Source organism: Apodemus sylvaticus, chromosome 6 (assembly GCF_947179515.1).
Source record: "Apodemus sylvaticus chromosome 6, mApoSyl1.1, whole genome shotgun sequence".
Taxonomy (NCBI): Eukaryota; Metazoa; Chordata; class Mammalia; order Rodentia; family Muridae; genus Apodemus; species Apodemus sylvaticus.
Genome location: NC_067477.1, coordinates 115016130 through 115039420, shown reverse-complemented (window position 1 = coordinate 115039420; position 23291 = coordinate 115016130). Strand labels below are relative to the sequence as shown.

General features: G+C 51.2%; 1 protein-coding gene across 1 annotated transcript in view; it reads right to left on the bottom strand.

Moving 5' to 3' along the window:
• Positions 1-540: 540 nt before the first annotated feature.
• The window catches only part of Drc1 (dynein regulatory complex subunit 1), a 36926-nt gene continuing 14175 nt past the window's right edge, over positions 541-23291 (bottom strand). The window contains exons 4-17 of the mRNA XM_052186216.1: positions 21914-22097; positions 20332-20469; positions 18797-18883; positions 17111-17233; positions 13171-13310; positions 12769-12903; positions 11805-12037; positions 9652-9764; positions 8662-8751; positions 8215-8301; positions 4412-4680; positions 3464-3607; positions 3083-3185; positions 541-745 (exon numbers count right to left, since the gene is read on the bottom strand). Of these exons, the coding sequence (XP_052042176.1) occupies positions 689-745; positions 3083-3185; positions 3464-3607; positions 4412-4680; positions 8215-8301; positions 8662-8751; positions 9652-9764; positions 11805-12037; positions 12769-12903; positions 13171-13310; positions 17111-17233; positions 18797-18883; positions 20332-20469; positions 21914-22097 (1903 nt within the window). The 3' untranslated portion in view covers positions 541-688. The remainder of the gene's footprint in view (positions 746-3082; positions 3186-3463; positions 3608-4411; positions 4681-8214; positions 8302-8661; positions 8752-9651; positions 9765-11804; positions 12038-12768; positions 12904-13170; positions 13311-17110; positions 17234-18796; positions 18884-20331; positions 20470-21913; positions 22098-23291) is intronic.

Here is a 23291-nt window from a genome sequence, read left to right as displayed (position 1 = left end):
CTCCAAGAGTAAATAGTGTGTACTAGCCGCCCTGAAGACTGCCCTGTCCTGCCTTCCTGCCCGAGTGTACACTTTGAGTGCCGTCCTTCTGCCCCTTTGAGTCTGCTGGCTGCTTTTCCTTTCTTGAGTGTGATTTTTTTTTCTCTCTCTCAATAAAATAAATCAAACTCTGAGACAGAAGTGGAGCAGGGAGGGATAGGTTTGGGGTGGGGATGATAAAACTCTTGCGAAGCATCAGGCACAGGGCTGCCAGCCTCGGCTGCGGACAGAAGAGCCTACCTCCACAGCCCAGAGGGCACACCATGGTGGATGGAGAGGCCCCAAAGCATGGAGAACTTCCTTCAGTTTGGGGATGATGTGAAGTTATGACTCCAAAGCCACAGCCTCTACCCATAGTGACTAGCATTTTCCCATGGACAAGGAGGGAGCCTGGGGCTGGACTCACCACAGTCAGCCCAGGGACAAAGCTCTGTAACACCACTTAGGGCAGCTAAGGGGACCCCTGTCCATGTAGACTTGGCCTCTTCACAGCATTCAGCCTAAGCTTTCAAAGACTTTATTAGAACTTCGGGAGCATCACTGCCTTATTTTGGCAGATAGATACAGCTCAGAAAAACCCAGGGTGGGTGGGTGTGGCTCTCAGGAGACAGGTGCAGACTCGATGACGCCACACTTTGCAGATGCTTCTCTATTTTGAGGGCATCCGGAAGCCCTGGGTTGGGGGGATCTGCAGTTCTGAATTTACCTGGAAATTAAAGGGTGAGGGTCATTTCCTTGCCCTCCGTGAGGGCTCACATGCCGACTCTCCGAGAGTCCCAGTCCCTGCAAAGGGACTTCTCCAAAGCGGAGCGGTGTCAGGGTTCCTGGAGGACACCAGGGCCTCCCGTCTGGCTCCAGCTAATGCTCCCAGGAGCATTCGTCATGTTCCCCACTCACGCCCCCCCCTTTAAGTCCCCCCCCCTACTGCTTTCTCAGGCTAGCCTTGCCTCTAGCCCTCATCTCCATCCTCTGTGCACAGATAAATCCATAGACATGGGCCATATGTCCCCAGACGTCTGAGTCCTGTCACAGGCCAAAAACCCATTGTGATACCAAGATTCACCCCATCCACCTTCCAGGTGTGGCCTGGAACCTGAGATCATCATGGAGCCATGTGTCCTCTGTGGCCGGACAAGGGACTGGACTGTCATGACCCTCTTGTCCTCAGCCCCACCACCAAAGCATCCCACCACAGCCACAGAGTGTGTGCAGCCAGGTCACAAGGACTTTCCCTTCCTCCTCTGGCCAGTTCATGGGAACAAGTTACAGTTATCACTGGAGGGGACACCTCTGACAGCACAGAATCTGCTCCCCACTCAGGGGGACCCTCAGTCAGATCCTGGGAAGCAGTGCAGCTGGAGCCTCACCACGTCCCCAAGCTTGCTTCTCTCTGTGAGCCAGGGAGGAGAGTTTCTGCCCAGTTCCTGGCATGTCGTTAGAGGATACAAGGGTGGGAAGGGGCCTACAGCCCAGAAGCTACTTCTGGACTTGGTATTGTTTTTAAAAAAGAATGATTCTGGCCAGGTGTGGTGAAGAAGAGGTTTGATCCCAGCACTCAGGAGGCAGAGGTGAATGGATCTCTGTGAGTTTAAGGCTAGCCTGGTCTACATAGTGAGTTCTAGGATAGCCAGGCTATGTAAAGAGATGCTGTCTCATTAAGAAGAAGGAAGAGGAGGAGGAGGAGGAGGAGGAGGAGGAGGAGGAGGAGGAGGAGGAGGAGGAGGAGGAAGAAGAAGAAGAAGAGGAAGAAGAAAGAAGGAGGAGGGGGAAGGAGGAAGAGGAAAGAGGAGGAGGAAGGAGGAGGAGGAAGGAGGAGGAGGAAGGAAGAGGAGGAAGGAGGAGGAGGGAGGAAGAGGAGGAGGGAGGAGGAGGAAGGAGGGGAGGAGGAGGAGGAAGGAAGAGGAGGAAGGAGGAGGAGGAGGGAGGGAGGAGGAAGGAGGAGGGAGGAGGAAGGAAGAGGAGGAGGGAGGAAGAGGAGGAGGGAGGAGGAGGGAGGAGGAAGGAGGAGGAGGAAGGAGGAGGAGGAGGGAGGAGGAGGGAGGAGGAAGGAGGAGGGGAGGATGAAGGAAGAGGAGGAGGGAGGAAGAGGAGGAGGGAGGAAGAGGAAGGAGGAGGAGGGAGGAGGAAGGAAGAGGAGGAGGGAGGAGGAGGAGGGGAGGAGGAGGAGGAAGGAGGAAGGAGGAGGAGGAGGAGGAGGAGGAGAAGGAAAAGAAGAAGAAGAAGAAGAAGAAGAAGAAGAAGAAGAAGAAGAAGAAGAAGAAGAAGAAGAAGAAGAAGAAGAAGAAGAAGAAGAAAAGAAGAAGAAGAAGAAGAAGAGAGGAAAGAAAAGAAAAAGGAAGAGAGAGAAACAAACAAACCAACAAACAATGGTGGCTGAGCCAGTGAGGGTCGCTCTGCAGGAAGTGTGCTTGCCGAAAGGCCTGACATCCTGGTCCTGTCTCTGGTCCCCACCCACATGGTAGAAGGAGAAGATTACAGCTCAAAAGCTGTCTTCGTCTGCGCTGTGGCATACGTGTGCATGCCTTAAAAAAAATCAAGAATGATTCACAGCTGGGCATGTAGCTCATGCTTGTCATTCCAGTACTTGAGAGACTAAAACGAATTCCCATGAGTTCGAGGCCAGCTTGCACTACAATGTTCAAGGCTCTCACGAGAGGGAGGAGGGGAGACACAGATGTCACTCAGTTTGTAGTGCACCTGTCCGACATGTACGAAAGCCCTAGGTCTGCTCCCCAGTGGCACACACGCAGGCCGCGGTGGCTCATGCCTGTAATCCCAACTGTCCCAGCTGAAGGCAGGATATCAGAAGTGCAGGGTCATCCTTGGCTATGTATAGAGTTTGAGGCCAGCCTAGGCTACCTGACACATTGGCTCAAAGCATTAAAGTTAAAAAAAAAAAAACACAGGGAGATCAGAGCAGAGTGACCCCGAGGCTGTGACCCCAGCGGGACAGCCACAGTCCTGCTGGCCTTGGCAGGACTGCCAGCAGGACTCATGACCTTGCCAGCAGGTGTCACCTCCTGAGGTGTGGTGTAGGACGCACCTTGGCCTGGAGATACTGCTGCAGCAGGGATTGCATCTCTGCATTCTGTTGCTCCAGAGAGTCATTCTCCATCAGCAGCTTGGCCCTCTGGGTCAGCACGAGGCTGGGGGTGGGGGGGTGAGGGGTACAGGAAGCAGGTTAGACAGAGGCCAGCTCAGTCTGCCATCCTCGACTGATTAGAAGCCAGGCCCTTGGCATCTCTGCTTTGGCTGCAAGTAGGGGAAGGCCTGGGACATGTCCCTTCCTCCCAAGGTGGGGAGCATCACCCACCACCATCCACCCCCTCAGACTGTGTGAGCACAGGAGACACAACTATGCCCCTGGACAGGATTGCCCCTAAAGACCACCCAGCTCCCTGTCCTTCTGAGCCCTGATGCTGACTAGTATTTCTCCAAGGCGTTGTACAGCGCATCCCAGAGGTTCTGCTTGGAGAAAGGGATAACCGTAGCCAGGGATTCCCAGTACTCCGTGTCCTTCGAGTTATCTCGAGTCTGCTTCTTCAATTTTGGTACTGGCCGAACATCCCTGGAAGTTAAAGTGGTGCCTGTTTCTACCTGCCACCCAGGCAATGACAGTCACATTTGTGTGTGTGTGTGTTGTGTATGTGTGTCTATGTGTATATGCATATGTGTGTATATGTATATGCATGTGTGCATATGTGTGTATACATGTGTGCATATGTATATGTGCATGTATGTGTGTATGCATGTGTGCATTTGTCCATGTGTATGTGTGCATGCATGTCTGTATATGTGTATGCATGTGTGCATATGTATACGTGCATGTGTGCATGCATGTCTGTATAATGTGTGTGCATGTGTGTATGCATGTATGCATGTGTATATGTGTATGTGTTTATGCATGTGTATATTCATACATGTATATGCATGTGTGAATATGTATGTGTATGTGTGTATGCATGTGATACATGTGTGAATGCATGTGTGCATGTGTATGTATGTTTGTATGTATATGTGTATGCATGTGTGCATGTGTATGTATTTGTAACTGTGTGTATATGTATATGCATGTGTGTATGTATGTGTGTATGTATGTATGTGTGTGTATACGTGTGTGTGTATGTGTGTATGCATGTGTGCATGTGTATATATGTGTGTATGCTTGTGTATATGTGTGTGCATGTATATGTGTGTGTATGTGTATGCATGTGTGTATGTGTGTATGCATGTGTGCATGGGTATGTGCGTGTATATGTGTGTATGTATGTGTGTATGTGTACGGCCATTTCTCCTCTGACATTGACTGTGTCCCAGCCTCCCAGCACCTGCATCCCCAACAAGCCCTCATCACCCCTGAACCACTGCATACTTCGGCTTCTTCAGCCCCGTGACAAATGCCTCCAGAATCTTGAGAACATCATTGGGGTGGATGAACATGGGTGAAGACAGATCCTCCTGCTCCAGCTCCCTGACCGCGACGCTTTCATTGTCACCTTCCTGCAGGTCCTCCTGCTCTGGGGGCTCCTGCTCTGATTTGGACACAGTGCTTGCCCTGTCCATCTGGGACATCAGGCTCAAGCGCTCCAGCGCTGACATCAGGCTTGTGCGCTCCACATTGCTGTGAACGGACATGCTGGCCTGGAGAGAGGTGCAGAGTTGGCTGTGGTCTGGATGTGCCCAAACCCACAAGGAGACACAAGAGAAGGGATCAGCCAAGTTTCTAGAAAACCTGTAGATGGACGCTGTACTGGTTGGTTTTGTGTCAACTTGATGCAAACTAGAGTCACCAAAGAAGAAGGAGCCTACGGTGAGGACATGCATCCGTGAGATCTATAGGACATTTTCTCAATTAGTGATCAAACTCTGCCTACTGTGGGCAGGGCCCTCCCTGGGCTGGTGGTCCTGGGTTCTATAAGAAAGCAGGCTGAGCAAGCTGTGAGGAGCAAGCCAGGAAGCAGCGCCCTCCACGGCCTCTGCATCAGCTCCTGCCTCCAGGTTCCTGCCCTGCTTGAGTTCCTGTCCTGACTTCCTTCAGTGATGGATCACAATGTAGAAGTGTAAGCCAAATAAACTCTTTTTTCTCCAACTTGCTTTTTGGTCATGGTGTTTCGTCATAGCAATAGAAACCCTAACTAGGACAGACATGTTTACATAAGGACAGAAGGCAGCGGAGTAAGGAGGGGGTGGGCTCTGGATGAGACCCGTGTTCCATCGCTAAGTCCAGTTCACACGTGTTCACTGTACTGCTAGTCACAGGCTTTGATGCTGTAAATACTCCTTTGGCTCATACATAGTATAGAATCAGTCCTGTTAAAAATTTTCAAATTTAAATCATCTTCCTCCTGTCCCATTATGAGAGTACACCATGAATTATTAAATACATTCCTTAAGCATGAACATCTGCAATTTCCAGTTTTCTATGTCAAATAATGCTGCAATTAAAAAACTATAATAAACATATAGTTTCAACTGCATTAAGCAGAGTATTCGGGAGCATGCCTTAATCCCGCCACTTGGGAAGGTAGAAGTAGGAAATTTAGAAATTCAAGGTCATCCTCAGCTACATAGAGTTTGGAACTAGCCTGAGCTACATAAGACCTTGTCTTAAAAATGAAAGAAAGAAAGAGAGAGAGAGAGGGAGGGAGGAAGGGAGGGTAGGAGGGAGGGAGGGGGGAGAGAGGGAGAGAGAGAGAGAGAGGGAGAGAGAGAGAAAGAAAGAAAGAAAGAAAGAAAGAAAGAAAGAAAGAAAGAAAGAAAGAAAGAAAGAAAGAAAGAAAGAAAGAAAGAAAGAAAGAAAGAAAGAAAGAAAGAAACTGAGAAAGGGAAGGGAAAGGAAGGAAAGGAAGGGAAAGGAAGGGAAAGGAATCCAATTGTGTTCTATCTACAGAACAAAATCCTAGGAGAATTGGAAAGTGACTGATGCTGTCAAAATGTCCTTACTGAAGCGACGGCCATCAGACTCCCACCAGGTTCTGCGTGTGCCTGTGCACAGCTCATCAGTTACATGTCGGCAGACAGTGAGCTCTGCTTCCGATTCCACAGGCAGACGCTGCTGTGCAGTGTGGGACCGTGTAAGGCAGTCTGCGGCCTGGTTGAGCAAGGCTTACTCCGGAGACCCAGTAGAACAGTCTACAAGGGACGGAACCAGTGAGCCATGCTCCCAGACTGCTGACTTCTCAACTCCATAATCCTGTGGCCATCAGTCATACGGCCACACCCAGGACCCTAGCGTTCTGGCTGGACTCCACCCCTACAGTCACCTGGCTATAGCCAGGTTTTCCCACCCCACGGTTACCTAGACCACTATAAAAGGAGGCTTCCTGCCCCTCCTCGCTCTCTCCTGCCTCTCTCCTTTCTCTCTCGTCCTTGCTCTTGCCTCTCGGTTCCTCTTCTCTTCCCACTCTTTCCCCTCTTTCCACATGGTCATGGCCAGCTCTCATCCCTCTGTCTTCTCTTTCTCTCTTTACTTCTCTATCTCCTTTTCTCTTCCTAGACTTCTATAATAAAACATTGAAACTATGGACTGTCTTTTCCATGTAAGAACATGGAGCAGGCCTCAGCGTTTCCAGCCACCAGGAAGGACCCCGCCTCCTCCCAGCCAGGCTTCCTCAGCAGGTACCAGGGAGGCCCACGGCAGAACAGCGCTGCCTTCAGAGCAAGGACCCCATCCCTGCTCTACAGGTACTTGGGTGCCCGCCATCCCTACCCCAGTGAGGCCTAGCCAGTCCTCCCCTATGCAGGCCCTGCCTGCCAGTTTGGCCCCGCCTTGCCCCCTCCCCTTTTTTCTCACAGTGCAGGACTCACTTGTGCTCCCCACTCTACAGGGAAGGCTGATCACATGTTAAAAGTTGCCTTTACTAGCCAGGTAGTGGTGGTGCACGCCTTTAATCCCAGCACTCGGGAAGCAGTGGCAGGCAGATGTCTGGGCTGGAGGCCAAACTGGTCTACAAATGGAGTTCCAGGACAGCCAGAGCTGCACAGAGAAACCCTGTCTCAGGGAGGTTGGGGGAGGCTGCGGGGGGGGGGGGGGAGGGCAGGGAGAGACCTGTCCTAGTCCAAGTATGGTAATGCACACTTATAATCCCCTGACTTAGGATGGTAAGGGAGGAAGACTGTGAGTTTGAAGATAGCCCTACTCTTTGAAGACTGCTCTATTGGTCTTGTTTCCTTATTGGCTTATGTGGGCTCTTTATATATTAAGGAAACTAATCCTAAAACTGACATTAATTGAAAATACTCTGCCTCAGACATCATGTATGCTTTAAGATCTTCCTGCCACCTCCTTCCATGTGCTGTGGTTCTAGGCCTACATCACCACAGTTTATGTAGTGCTGTGACTCAAAGCCAGGACCTCACACATGCTACCCACCTACCCACCCCTACTCTGAGGGCTGTCAGGGAAACTCACCCTGGGGTTAACAATACTAAAACCATTTTTACTTTTGATTTTTAAATTAAAAACTTAAAACTTTGGATGTGACTCTCCACAAAGTTGCTCTTTGCATCTCCTTCTGAAATTATTACAACACAATATCACAATATTCATGGTGTTACAAGTCCTGCTTCATAGGGAAGTGCGATGAATCAGAATACGCAGAACGCAGTACATTCATGTTTCACAGTGGTTCGAGCCTGGTTCTGAGGAAACCCAGGACATCAGTATAGAGCAACATCCCATCCCTCCCCCAGCCATTCTACCCTTTGCAAATAGGAAAAAAAAAAAATAGCCGGGCAGTGGTGGTGCACGCCTGTAATCCCAGCACTCTGGGAGGCAGAGGCGGGTGGATTTCTGAATTTGAAGCCAGCCTGGTCTACAGAGTGAGTTCCAGGACACCCAGGGCTACACAGAGAAACCCTGTCTCAAAAAAGCAAAAAACTAAAAACAAAAAAAGAAAAAGAAAAAATAATAACTAAACCGATACTATTAACCATTCCTGGCTTAGACACTGTCAATTCCCCCAGGTCCAGGCTCAGTGCTTAGCTCCAGCATATTGTCCAAGCAGCTACAAGAAGAGAAGCTATGGTGGAGGGAGGTGCCAGCCACATCAGACACAGTCCTGTGTCATAGACAGAGGCAGAGGGAAAAGAGAGGTAGGACCCCACGGGGAAACAAAACTTGAAGAGAAATGAAAAGAAAGGAAAGGAAGCGCTCTCCCCAGCTGCCCGTCTCACCTGGGCAGAGGACAAACGGTGGGCTCGATATCGAAGGAAGAAGTTTACCAGCTTGTACAAGTCATCCTCGCTTTCGATTGCCAGGGCCTGAGGAGAAAACAAGATGGCCACTCAGACGCCTCGTTAAACAGGCCATGAACTCGGGCTGCTGGTAGACTCTCAGCTATCGAGAGCCTGAGATTCGGATGGTCCCCTCAGCATCCCTGAAACAGAGTCCAGGAAGCTGCAGCGAAACTGGAACCATGAGAACACAAAGGCCAGAGCCAGGAGGGCTCCACACAAGGTGTGACACCAAAGCCAACCTGAAGCTGAAGGCAGGCAGGGCTAGTGAGCCCAGGGAGGCCTGGGAGACTGGTGCAGTCTTGGGGTTGAGGTAATGTTGAGAAAACAGGCTCTGTCCCCCCCACACACACACACCCTGTGTCCTCTTCTCCCAGGGGGACTCACAGAGAAGATGGCATCCAACCTCAGCAGATAGCATTCACTCTTCTCCAGGGGAAGGAGCAGACTCAGTAGTTTGCTCTCTATGAGGAAACCCTGAGGAGAAAACAAAGAGGTGGTCCACAGTCAGAGGCAGGTTTCAGGAGCAAGGCATGTGACTCTCCCGGGACAATGCCACAGAATACAGTCTCTCTCCGTGAACCTTTGGACAGTGGGGTCCTCAGTGAAGGCCATCTTGAGAGACCTAAGTCAGTCTCAGGAAGCAAGACCAAGGACAGAGTTAGATGCCATTTGGGGTTTAGACTGCCTTACCCACAAGTCACTGGGCAAACAACTGAGTCTTCACATTATTTTAAACCAGACTAAACCTCAGTGTCTGCTGTACCCATACCACCCCCCAAATAGTTACAGCGCCCAGGAACAAGCACTGAAGAGGGGAGAGAAGGTGATGGAGACATAAGCCACATCAGAACACATGTGTGTGACACAGAACACATGTGTGTGACACAGAAGCCAAGTGCCACAGCTACATACAACAGCGAGGACCTGCCAGCTAATTCCTTCAGCAGGAGTGGTTTAAGCAACCAAGAAAACTGCCTTGACTGTCCCACGACCACTGGGACTGAGCTGTGTTTTAGCTCCTTCTACCACCTCAGAATGCTGGCTAAGGAACACCCACGAGATGTTGCGGTGACCCAGCTCCTGCCGAGGCAGCTCCAACACGCTCTTGCTCTAAGCCTGACTCTAGTTGCCAAGACAGTGGAAGTGTCCTAGACCTGAGAAGGCTGGAGAAAGGCCGCAGCTGGTGCTGCCACACTACTGTCAACCAGCACTGCTCTCAGAAGGAGCAGGAGATCCTTCCAGATACACCTCATCGGCCCCCTGGGAGAGCAGCCATTGCTGGCCTGGCCTCTGCAAGCACTGCCTCGCCAGTTCACTCCCGGACCCCTCCTGGGCAGGCCTGGCTCCAGGCCGCGCACGCCTTAGCGGCCTCACCGACTCGTCACACAGCAGCATCAGGATCTTTTTGGTGGTTTTTGCTGAAACTTGATTGGGCAGGTCCATGTAAGACTCGTCTTCGGACCCGGCTGCCTCTGTCCCCTCATCTTCTACAAGTGGGTCAAAGAGAGAAAGGCGTTAAGAGGATGGCTCCCTGTCCTTGTGGACTTTGAGAAGCAGTTAGTGGCTTTCCCTAGGCAAATGGGTCTCTTGCTGCTCTCGGTGGCCACTTACTTCTGAGTGTTGAACAAAGCCTGCCGTGTGGGGACCAGCTTTGCCAGTCAGGATGGTGGGTTCCCCAGCTTCATCTACCTGGAGGCCTGCTTAGACTCTTCCCGTGAGCCATGAAGTGAGAGGGGAGTTTGAACGTATTTGTTCGCACTTTTTGGAGACAGTTCCTGAGGCAGGTTACAAGATTTTGAAACCCACGGGGTTTAGAAGCAGCCAAATAAAAGGACAAAATGGCCGCCACCGAGAGGCACGTGGACAGCAGCTGGACCATAGCTTCTTTGAAAATTAAGAGGGCTGGAGGGGGGCTGGAGAGATGGCTCAGCAGTTAAGAGCACTGACTGCTCTTCTGAAGGGCCTGAGTTCAAATCCCAACAACCACATGGTGGCTCACAACCATCCGTAATGAGGTCAGACGCCCTCTTCCAGTATGTCTGCAGAATGTACTTAACAAATAATAATAAACAAATCTTTTAAAAGGAGTGGGCGGATGGAGAGATGGCAGCGCAGTTAAGAGCACTTACTGCTCTGGCAGAGGACACGAGTCCAGTTCCCAGCACCCACATGTGCCAGGCCACAGCTGCCTGTATATGTAGTTCTAGGAGACCCAACAGCACCCTCTGGCCTCCTCAGGTTCACAGGGGTACCATACACTCACACATAAATTTTTTGTAATTAAAGGAAGGAAAAAACACACAAAGAAAAAACCAGAAAAAGAGGAACTACAATTTAAAAAAATAAGAATGCTTTATCCCTATTAATTCTTAATCAGAAAATGGGAGTTCAAATCATCCTGTAATGGCTGGTAAGCTGTCTCAGTAACTAAAGATGCTGGTCACTAAGCCTGACAGCCTAACCTAGATCCCTGGGACCCACGTGGTGGATGGAGAGAACCAATCCCTGTGAGTTGTCCTCTGATCATATATGTGCTGTGGTGTTGGTGGGCAAACACTCACACATACACACACACACACACACACAAATAAATAAATACTTTTAAAAGTCATATATTACCCAAGGCTGAGCAAATGGGTCCCTTGCTACCTCTCTGTGGCCACCCATGCCCGAGTGCTGAAGAAAGCCTGCCCTGTGCGGACAGTCATTCAAAGAACATGATCAGATCTATGAGCTGGCATATGCCTATAGTCCTGGAGCGTGGAGCATCGGGAGTTCAAGACCAGCCTTGGCTACTTGGAGTTTGAGAGGCCATCTTGGGCCACATGAGAGGCTCTGAGAGTCGGAGATGGCATACACTGCTGAGAATATGGGAATGACCACGACTGTGTAGCAATTTCCAACAAGATAACAAAGGCGGTTAACCCAACAAACCTACTTGGGGCCATCTGTCCCAACAATCTTCCACCAAGGAAAATGAAGAGACAAATGAGCAAGTCTATTCATTCAGTAACACACGTAATCCCCAAAGCAAGCGCACAACAGGAAACAGATCAGGGGTGATCAGAGGGCTAGGTGAGCTCAGGCACAGTCAGCCCAGCCCGGTGGAAAGGAAGCCAGTTTTTACTACAGTAAGATAATGGACAATGGAACTGGAAATCAAGTGAGGGCTTAGCTGTACCACGACGACTTCAGAGCATGCCTAACCTGTGTGAGGTGCTGGGTACCACAAACAAAACAATTGGGGGGAGGGATAGAGTATGTCTTAATTTATCGTATGTGGGGGCACACGTGTGTGGAGGTCAGAGGTCATCTTGCAGGAGTCAGTTCTCTCCTCCTATGGTGTGGGTTCTCAGGTTTGGACTCAAGATGTGGAGCTTGGCAGCAAGCTCCTTCACCCGCTGAACCCTCTCACTAGTTCTCAGTACTGAGCATGTCTCCTGTGTCCCCATGCAGCGTGGGCGCATTGGCCGCTGCTCTCAGAGGGCCCCTCCATGCTATGCCGCGGTGACTCCGTTTCTTGTCACCTGTCTGCAGCAGCAGTTCTTCTAGTATCTGCGTGACGGACTTCTGCTGCTGCAGGGAGATCGGGCCCACGTTATTCAGGAACCAGAGGTTAGGCTGCTTCCAGGGCAGCCCCAGGTGCTGGGAGTGGATGATCTTGTCCACATCAAAGGCTCGCTGCGCCAGTACCTTCGCCTCAGCTTCATTCATCAGCCAGATCTCCCGAAACTTCTCCTCGTCAATGATGATGAAGTGTCTGTGAAGGGAAGGCACTCAGCACAGCAGCTGACCCGCCTTCTCAGACCGCGTCCTGTGAGCTGTAACAACCCCCACCCACCCATCCTCCACCCCCTCCACCCCCACCCACCCCGCCTTCTCAGACCGCATCCTGTGAGCTGTGGGTGTCCCCCCCACCCCCCCCACGGATGGTTTCCTGCCACCTTTCCCACCCCTGTTCTGGCTGGCTCTCTGGCAGAGTGACCTTCCTATGACTTTAGTTTTGATGCCATCCCTTATGAGTGTCACTCTGTCACATGCTGGAGACTGGAGCAGCGCTGCCTTAGCCCCAGGGCCCCCAGGTGTCGATAGAACGAGAAGAAGAAGATTCAGGAAGAATCTCAAATCCCCAACACCCTACATGGGATAAAAGGTCCCAGAGAGGAATAAGGATGGACAAGTGGGGCGGTGGTGGCGCACGCCTGTAATCCCAGCACTCTGGGAGGCAGAGGCAGGTGGATTTCTGAGTTCAAGGCCAGCCTGGTCTACAGAGTTCCAGAACAGTCAGGGCTACACAGAGAAACCCTGACTTGGAAAAAAAAAAAAAGATGGACAAGTGATGCGCAAGGGCTCCTGAGACCCCTGGGCTGGCTCCAAAAGAGCTGCTGCGCTCAAGTCTAATGAAATACTGCTCCTGAGCCCCTGCCAAGTCGCCCTCCCAACCATCACCCCCATTCCAAGGCAGGTCCTAAGGGCTGAATCCCAGGACACCTCAAGGCCTTCTGTAGGTCCTTGAACTGCGTCACGAGCCGTTTGTAGTCTGAGGTCAGGGACTGGTTGTCATCCTGAAACTGCCGTATCTGCTTGGTGTATTTTGTTCTCAGGTTGTTGAGGACATCGTGCAGGCTGATTGAGAGGAGGAAGGCAAAGTGGGGCAGCTAAGCCCGCTGGACGAAGATGGCCCCTCTCGATCGGCCCCTCTCACCGCCTGACTTTTCTCCCCCCTTCAGAAGAAAAAAGCATTTACCCAAGCCTGGGGGCCACCACCACAAAGGTCCAGAAAGCAAGCGGGTCCACCCACGCACACACCACCCGCCCACTCCCCACCTCCCTGCCCACTCACTCACTCACCACCACCCCACCCACTCACTCACCACTCCCCCGCCCACTCACCGGTTGAGTTTCCTCTTCTGCTGGGACTTGATCACTGTGCTCTCTTCATCTCTTTTCTTCAGGACCTGGAAGTTGTATTCCAGCTTCTCTTGGTTTAGCTGGTAAGTTGCTTTCATCTGCTGAAGCTGTTGCTCAAGAATCTGGTGTAAATTTTAAAAGTAAATACACAACACATGCATACATACATGCATACATGCACAAATACACGCATCTATACGTGCATAGTTAGTTGGCCCTAGTATAACATACTATCCCCGAGGACCTTAATGGTTTGTTCAAATCATAGTCCAAAGGGATCTCAGGGGCAGGTGCCTCAACCTGAATTAGCAATTCTATCACCATAGGGCCGAAGCAGTGTGGCTCAGTGGTTAAGGGCACTCGTGGCCATCGCTGAGGACTGTATTTGGGTTTCCAGCACATATGTTGGGAAGGGGATCCAATGTGTTCTTCTGGTCTCTACAAGAACCTGAACACACACATGCATACACATAGACACAGACAAACACACACAGAAATAAAAACATAATAAATCTAAAGAAGGAGAAATTGTCAGTAAAGGCAAAATAATGAATACACTGCAGATCGATGCTGTGGCAGCTAACCCTGCGTATTCAAAGAGAAAGAGTGCATCCGGAATGGCCAAGGGCAGCGAGCCCTGGCTCCAAACCCATTAACGGTAATGAAAAGCTGTCTTTAAAAACACCATATTGGTCTGGAGAGATGGCTCAGTAGTTAAGAGCACTGACTGCTCTTCCAAAGGTCCTGAGTTCAAATCCCAGCAGCCACATGGTGGCTCACAACCATCTGGGATCTGATGTCCTCTTCTGGGGTGTCTGAAGACAGCTACAGTGTACTTACATATAATAATAAATAAATCTTTGGGCCAGAGTGAATGGGGCCTGAGCGAGTGGGGACAGAGAGAGGAGAAGTCCTGAGTTCAATTCCCAGCAACCACACAGGATGGCTCACAACCATCTATACAGCTACAGTGTACTCATATTCATAAAATAAATAAATACATCTTAAAAAATTAAAAACACCATAAAATAATATTGCCACAAAAGCTTAAAATTTCCTCAATTTTGCTCTTCAGAATAGCAATATCAGTGGAAAGCAACCAACCTATGTTCCTGTGTGGTGGAAGGCATGTGGGCAGATAGCTCCCCGGCGGTGGTAATGTAGGCCAGCCTGCTCCCCTTGCGCCCGCCCGTGAGCAGGAAATGGGGTCCATATCTACCGAGTAACCGATGTCAGACATCTTTCTAGATGCTTCCGGGGAAACCACTATTGAAAAGTGTAGACCCCATCCAGGTCTAACACAGCTGAGTACACACCCATGTTAACAAGTTCACAGTAAGCAGGGGGCGGGGAGGGCACGGAGAGGAACGCTCTCCTCCTTCAATCAGAAGCCCTTGACCTTGACAGCCCGGGGAAACAGCCCTGAGGAGGTGACACCCTCCTCTCAGCTGAGACCTGGACCAGCCGGAGTTAGTGAGCTGACACTGAGAGCTCTGAGCTCTGGGGAAGGGGGCGTGGTTCCGGTGGGATGACCTGGTCCAGTGTGGTTCCTGAGAACAACTCTTTTTTTCTTTGAGGGAAACCAGCCACGTTCCAAGCATGACCTTTTGGGGCATAGCCCAGGAGTCTGGATCAGAACCCAAGCCATATGTGCGCAGGGGCTGGCCAGGGACCCGTGAGGTAACTCATCACAGAAGTCCAGGAGAAAAGATCCATGTTGGACGTGGTAACATGACAAATTCCACGACCACACAGGGCAGAAGACCTCCAGAGCCACTTGGAACTAGAGGTGACAACAGTGGCTCTTCCTGTCCTCTCTGGGACAAAGCGTGCAGAGTGTCTGAGTGGTGGTGCCCAGAGACCCCCGTGCTCCCCTCAACTCTGCAGGGAGCCCTGATCAACAGGACAGCACTCTCCAAACCTGTCTAGCCACAGCGTGTATTTATATCCCTACTACAATGAGCATGTGATCATTGCATTCAAATTACACATGAACTCAATGCAAATACCATTCTTCAAGGAAGACTGTATCTAAAAATGTATTTTCCTACGTACACTTAAAAATATACTTTGCCTTCTGTGGTGGTTTGAATATGGTTGGCCAGGGGGTGGATTATTAGGAGGTGTGGCCTTGTTAGGATACATGTGGCCTTGTTAGAGAAAGTGTGTCACTGTCGGCATGGGCTTTATGACCCTCGTCCCCGCTGCCTGGAAGCCTTCCAAATAAGATATTAAACCCTTAGCTCCTCCAGCTCCATGTCTACCTGGATGCCGCCATGCTCCTGCCCTGATGATCACGGACTGAATCTCTGAACTTTATAAGCCAGCCCCAATTAAATGCTGTCCTTATAAGAGTTGTCCTGGTCATGGTATCTATTCATGACAGTAAAACCCTAGCTTCCTTCCTTTTTAAAAAATCCAGGACCTTCTACATACTAGGCCATCCTTTAAGATATATTTAAGGGATAATGAAAAGAAAGAGAGAAATGACTTCTTGAAGTCATTTCTGATCCTACATGTCCTCTGGTATCTAGTGCTTACACCATGATGCACTGCCACACACACATACACACACACATTTCCAGTACCACCTTTCTAATGTGTATGTGTGAGTGAGTGCATGTACGGGTGTGTACCACGTGCAGGTGAAGGCCAGAGCCTGCCTGGGCTCCCGATGCCACGCTGGATGCTGGGAAGCAAGCCCAGGTTTTCTGCAAGAGCAGCAAGTGCTCTGAACCCCCACCCGTCTCTACAGCCCCCGGAACCACAGTCAGCACCGCGAACCACTTCCAGGATGTCACTTCACTGAACACAGTGCAGAAACCAGGGCACTGAAGGACTTGGCCTTCGCAATCTGAAGAAATTGAACAATAATCTGATTCTATAAGCCAGGCCCGGAGGCAACCAGATACCAGCAGCCTGCCATCTGATTATTTCAATTTGTATCTCTGCTCAAACACATGTCTGACTACTGTTGGCTAGTGTTGCTTCCTCTGTGCCAATGCCAGTGACAGATGCCTTGGGCACAGCTGGTGTCATGTGTGCAACACCAGCCCTCAGTTTCACCAGACCTCAGCTGTGAGACGATTCCCACTGGGGTCCCAGAGGCAATGGCATAGGGGGGTTGTTGGCAGCACAGCCCAAGGCCCTACACAACTCACAGAAGCCTGTGTCTCCCACAGTCCACGTCTGCAGGGTACAGTGACTTGATTACTGGGGGGGGGGGGGGAGGGGGGGAGGGGGTAGCCCTGGCTGGCCTCGAACTCAGAAATCTGCCTGCCTCTGCCTCCCACGTGCTGGGATTAAAGGCGTGCGCCACCACGGCCGGGCTCAGTGGCACTCACCTTTATTCCCAGTACTCGGCAGGCAGAAGAAGGCTGATTTCTGTGAGTTCGAGGCCAGCCTGGTCTACAGAGAGAGTACAGATACAGGACAGCTAGGGCTACACAGAGAAACACTGTCTCCAAAACAAAACAAAACAAAACAAAAGTCTGTTCAGGGTTTACAAATAACCAGATAATTTTTTTTAAAAAAAGAGTTAAACTGATGGGTTGGAGAGGGGCGGTTCAGTGGTTAGAGCACTGCCTGTTCTTGCAGAGAACCTGTGTGTGTCCTGGTCCTAACATTCCCGTGGTGGCTCAAAACCACCCATCTGCAACTCTCAGCGCTTAGAAGCTAGAAGCAGAAAGTTCTAGAGTTCAGGCTCATCCTTGGCTACACAGAGAGGTCAAGACCACCTTAGGCTACATTAGACCTTACCCCTGCCCAATACACAAACAAACAAACAAACAAATAAAAGAAAGTAGACAAATACTCTGGAGTGAATGGCTGCCTCCGGGACACCTACACGGGGGTGGGAGGGGGGTGGAGCTAAGCTGAGACACACACCTGATCCCGGCTGGGGGAGGGGAGCGCCCCTCACCTGCACGTCCTGCTCCAGCTTGATCTTGATCGTGTTGTACTCCTCGCAGTCCCAGACCCGCTGCTTGTTGAGCTGCTTCTCGTAGTCCTCCACCTTCTTCATGCGGTTGATGAGGTACTCCAGCTAAGGATGGCAGACAGCAGGGTGAGCGAGCCCCCTGCCCGACTCAGTCTCCCCCCAGCCCAACAAGCAGGCCACTGGAAGGGGGGGACGGCATTCAGAGCCCACACTCCAGGGCTTTGAGTTCTGGGAGCCTTAGCTAGGTTCTTATTGAAGTAACTACAGAGAGGCGCTCTGTCGGAAGTTAAACCAGGGCCGCAGTGATGTTCGTATATGCTTGGCCCAGGGAGTGGCCCTCCTGGGTGTGGCCCTGTTGGAGTAGGTGTGCCACTGTGGGCTGGGCTTAAGACCCTCACCCTAGCTGCCTGGAGGTCAGTCTTCCACTAGCAGCCTGCAGATGAAGATGTAGAACTCTCAGCTCCTCCTGCACCATGCCTGCCTGGATGCTGCCATGTTCCTGCCTTGATGACAGTGGACTGAACCTCTGAGCCTGTAAGCCAGCCCCAATTCAATGTTGTCTTTTATAAAACTTGCATTGGTCATGGTGTCTGCTCACAGCAGTGAACCCCTGACTAAGACAGCCGCCATGATGGCTCAGCTGTTAAGAGAGAGTAGTGCTCCTACAAGGCCCCAAGTTCAAGTCCCAGCATCCACGTGACTGTAACTCCAGGAGATCTAATGCCCTCTTCTGTTTTTGTGGGCTCCTATATACATTCACATATGCTGACATACCTACACATTAAAACTAAAACACAAACAAACAAAAAAAAAAACAGATCTTAAAAGAAATTTAACACACTTTATAACCTAGCCTTTACACTGCGGAACAAGGATGATGATGATGATGATGATGATGATGATGATAAATCCTATGTTGTTTCTTTGTACATATGAAATAAAGTAATGCAGTATTCCCACACTATTTTTTAACTGTGTCTTAAAATTGGATTGTACACATCAGAAACCCCAAACAATCAAATGGCAGAAGCATGTTCACAAATTTGAGACCAGCCTTTTCTACACAGGGAGTTTCAGGCAAGACAGGACTACACAGTGAGACCATCTCAATAACAGTAATAATAATAATAATAATGATAACAACAATAATTAAGTAAAGTATGTTTTAAAAGTCTCCGGGGCTGGCGAGGTAGCTCACCGGGAAGAGTGCTCACTTAGCATAAAGGAGACCTTGCGTTGGGCCCTCGTAAGTCATAACTGGACGTAACGCCCCGCAGCTCCGGCACTGGGGCATGCGGGCAGAAGGTCACAAGGAGCAAGGTCATCCTGAACATATAGAAATTTTGAGGCCATCCTGAGCTACATGTGGCCATCCTGAGCTACATGAGACCCTCTCTCAGAGAAAGAAGGAAAAATCAAAACACTTTCTTGGGCCACCAACATTATGACTTTGGTGGACACTGAGGGGACAGTGACAAGATGGTGGAAACCTCAGCAAGCTGCAAAAATTGTCATCTGCCCATCAGACACGCACAGCCTTCAAAACCACACGGGTAACGATGACACTCAGAAAGGACAGGAGTCACCCGGGTCCCACTCGGGGCATCCATCACTACCGCTGGTTCGCGGGTCACCCCGGCGGCCCCTATGCTCCCACCCACCCCTTACCTCCTTGGCATTGTGAGCCTGCAGGGCTCGCTCCCATTTCTTCTTGTTACTGGTTAGCAGTTCTTGTCGTTCTGACTCAAAGGCTTTCTACAAGCAAGACAGGAAACAGCCCGCGTGTGTGCAACCGTCGTGGGGAGGGCGTCCCACCAGTACTGAGAACTTTTAGGTAACAACACAGGAGCCTAGTCACACAGAGGGGTGAAGTCACATGCAAACACAAACTCCCCAAATTTCGTGCGGCCGAAAGGCTGCTGAAAGAGTTGCACAGAAGGCAACAAATGTGTATGCCTCATGAACTCTGAGAGGACGCTATCCCAGAGTCCCACAGCTCAGCGCAGTGGCTCTCAACCCTGCTGACACTGCGACCCTTTAGTAGGTCCCTCGTGTTGTGCTGACCCCCAACCACAAAATTATTTCGTTGCTACTTCATAACTTCAATTTTGCTACTGTTGTGAATCATAATATAAATATCTGATATGCGACCCTAGTGAAAGGGCCGAGAGCCACAGATGGGGAACTGCCGGCTTAGTCTGTCAGACGCCTGGTACTGGTGACAGGAAAGCGTCCTAGCTGGCAGCCACAGGACAAGCCCTGGCATGTACCCCAACCTTGACTAGCATTGCCCTGGCTGGGCCCCGCGAGACAAAGACAGCATGCAGATTGGGAAAGCCTCCCATTGCAGGGGTGAGGTGACAATCAGGAGAGGCCCCAGCCCTCTCGTGTTGCTTCCATTTTTAGAAGACCCAGAACCCAATCTTAATCTTGAATGTGTCATTCACAGTCAAGGCACTGATCCTTGATTCCTAGTTGTCACTCCCTGTCCCTGTCCCTGTCCCTGTCCCTTCACATCACTGGTCATGTACCAGCAACAAACCTCTGCATTTGACTATGGTTCTAGACCACTTTGCCCCTCACTTATCCCCTGTGGTTCACCTATCCTGGCAACCTGGCTGAACTGAGAGGCTCCAGAGACTTTGCTTTGGGCACACCTCCTGGACAGTAGGAGACTAAGGAGAGAGCCGTCCTGAGTGTGGGCGGTACATTAGATTAGGAGCCTGACTAGATCCGGCTGGGATAAAGGAGAGAGGGACACCCTTCAGCGAGGCATTCTCCTCTGTGCTTCCTGCCTTCACAGTGTGAACTGCTCAGCCCGGGCTGAGTCCGCTGAACCCATCGGCCCTGAACCCATCGGCCCCGGCCCCAGCGAGGCCTTTCCCCTTAAGCTGTTTTGTCCCAGCGACTGGGAACTCACTGTGCTTTCACAATACTTATTAGCACCAGCCAAACTCAATACCTAGGAGTTTACACGGTTTGCTCTAGTTGTCTCCCTGGTTTATTTCGTTCATGGCCGTCTCTGCTGCCCCTGCAACAGTGCCCTGCTTACAGTGGGCACTGGGCTACGGTTGAATAAATGAATGAATGAGCAAACAAACCCTGGAATCAGAGACAGAAATCAGACTGGAGCCATGGGGCCCCACCCGACGCCCCACCCACCCCACTTTGAGCTGTCGGGCCCGGTGTCCTGAGAAGCCCACCTCGATGTGAATGAGCTCCTGGCGGAAGTTCTTCATCACGCTCTTCACCTGCTCCTCCATCCTCTCCAGAAGCAGGGTGATGTCTTCCGACTGTTTCTTCAGGTCCTTCACATACTGGTCATCCTTTATTTTCAATTCCTTGAGGAGAGAACAGGCAGTCAGTCAGAAACAGAGACAGAAGCCAGAGGTCCCAAGCACACACAACCGAACACCTCTTGTGTGAAGCTGTAAACACTAGGTATTAAGCCAGGCCTAATGACATGGATCCAGAGACAAGGGGCTTGTGCATGTGAGTGTCAGCCTTGGTTCATAAGTGAGTTCAAGGCCTCTCTAGGGTTCATAGTGAGCTCACGGCCAGCCTGGCCTTATATATCAAGACTTGGTTAAAATGAAAATCCAAGTGTGGTGGCATACACGTTTAAATCCCAGCACTTGAGAGGCAGGCAGTGCACCGTTGTGGCATGCTAGGCAAGGGCTCTACCACAGAGTGACACCCCTAGTCTCAGACCAATAGTCTCCAACAAGTCTACACTATGGAGACTGCCCCTCCGATGCTATTGGAGCCCAGGTCACTTCCCGTGCTGGTGGCCCTAAGTTTGATCTGCAGCACCACATAAACCCAGTATAGTGACACATGCTTGTGATCTCAGCACTTAGGAGGCAGAGGCAGGAGGATTAGAAATTCAAGATCATTCTCAACTACAAGTTCAAAGCCAACCCGGACTTTATGAGTCTGTGCCCAGAAACTAAACATTTTTTAAAAGAAGAGGAAGAAGAGGAGGAGGAAAGGGAGGGGGAGGAAGAGGAGGACGAGGAGGAGGAGAGGAGGAGGAAGAAGAAGGAGGAGAGGAGGGGGAAGAAGGAGAAGGAGGAGGAGGAAGGAGGAGGAGAAGGAGAGGAGGAGAAGGAGAAGGAAGAAGAAGAAGAAGAAGAAGAGCTGGACAGTCCACACATAAAATATGAAATAGTGCTCTCTCCTTATGTCATAAAAAATTAACTCAAATGAAATACAAACTTAAAAGCAAAGCCTAAAATAGCAAGTGCCCGGAAGAAAACAGGAAGCGCCTCAGGCTAGTAGACTTGCAGTGGGAACAAAATCAAAAGCAGACAAGTGGGACTGGGCCAGACTCAGCCCCTTCTGAGAGGTTAGAGAGGCAGAGTAGAGGCGAGCTCTCAGATGAGGCAGCAGACCTGGGAACCAGCTACCTGACAGAGCTGCCCTGCATCCAACTCGGCATAAAAATAGGCCAAGTGGACGTCTTGGTTTTTTTCCCAACGCCCCCTCGTTGGTGTAGCCCACGGAGCCTTGACCTTGCCAGCCTCCTGCATGAGCCTCCCGCGCTGGGATCACAGGTGCCTACCTCCACACCTGGCTGGAATCATGCACATGCTAGGTGATAAAGCCAGCCCCCCACCCAGGCCGGCCCCTCGCCTGCCCCCCCCAGGCCGGCCCCTCGCCTGCCCCCCCAAGGCCCGCCCCTCGCCTGCTGCCCCCCCAGGCCGGCCCCTCGCCTGCCCCCCACCCAGGCCGGCCCCTCGCCTGCTGCCCCATCCCCAGGCCGGGCGGAGGCTAGCCCCTTGCCTGCTGCAGCTCGCTGATCAGCTTGTTCTTGTCTTCTATGAGGCCGGCACAGTGCACCTGCTGGCTGTTGAGCATCTCCCACAGTTCCTGCGGGATCCGCTTCCGCCTGCCCTCCTCCCACTTCGCCGTGATTTCGTCAAATTTGTCCTGGCTGGTCTTAACTTCATTCTCCAGCTTCTCCAGTCTGCAGGTAGAAACACACTGCGTGCTCTGGGTCCCGCCTTCCAGAGGCGGCTTCTCCCAAGAGCGTGGTCCAGGCTCATCCATGGCCCAGGCTCCGTCCACGGCCCAGGCTCCGTCCACGGCCCAGGCTCCGTCCACGGCCCAGGCTCCGTCCATGGCCCAGGCTCTTCCCTCAAACACTCATCCAGAGCAAAACGCAAACTCTGGAAAAACTATTTTTTAGCTTAACTTTGGATTGCCTGTTAGTTACTTATTTAGTGCATCTGTGTATGTATGTGTACAGGCACATACATGTGCAGGTACACGTGTGTAGAGGACTACTTGAAGTCAGTTCTCTGCTTCTATCATGTGGGTCACCCCAAGTGAGACAGCTGTTGAGGAATACCAACAGCACGTTCACCCCTTGACAGACACACTGAAGCACGGACCACCGTCCTTCCACATCCCCTCCCCCACAACCCCAGCTCTTAATGCCCTGCTCAACCTACACTGAAATCTGTGATGGTTAACCCTGTTCACCAGCTTGGTGGGGTTTAGGAGCGCCACAGAAACAAGCCTTTGGCAGGCCGAGGGCGCTTCAAGATCAAGGCGCCTGAGCTAGGAAAGCCTGGTAAAACCTGAGGCTGAACGAAAGGGAGAGGCTGAGCTGAGAACTATCATCCCCCCCACCCCCCAGCCCTCACCCCCTAGGCCCCACCCTCTGCCCCACCCCAACCTGTGGCGCCCCACTCCCTATTGGCATCAGATGCAGTGTGAGCAGACATGGCTTCTGGGCCACTGTGGACTGTGATCCCAAACTGTGAGCCGAAATAAACCCTTCCTTCCCTAAGCTGGTCTCGCAGGGTGTTTTGTCAAAGCATCAGGACCAGCGACTCACACAAAGCCTCTTCTTCATAAACTCCAACCTCGATTTAAGAAACTCGTCAGCGTTAAAGCACATCCCTGCGCCCAGTCGAGCCAGCTGGGCTGGGTGGGACAGTGACATACCACAGTTACTACAAACAGCCTAGATTCAAATCCTGGCCTCACTGTGGGTGGACTCAAGACAAGGCACTTGACCCCTGCAAGCCTCACTTCTGTCTTCTGTACAGCAGGGAGGGTGAAGCATCAGCCTTGGTGACCTTTATACACCTGTTGCTAGGGTTAATAAAATGTCCAACTGTTGCAGCGGTTGGGGGGTAGGCGGGGAGGGGGG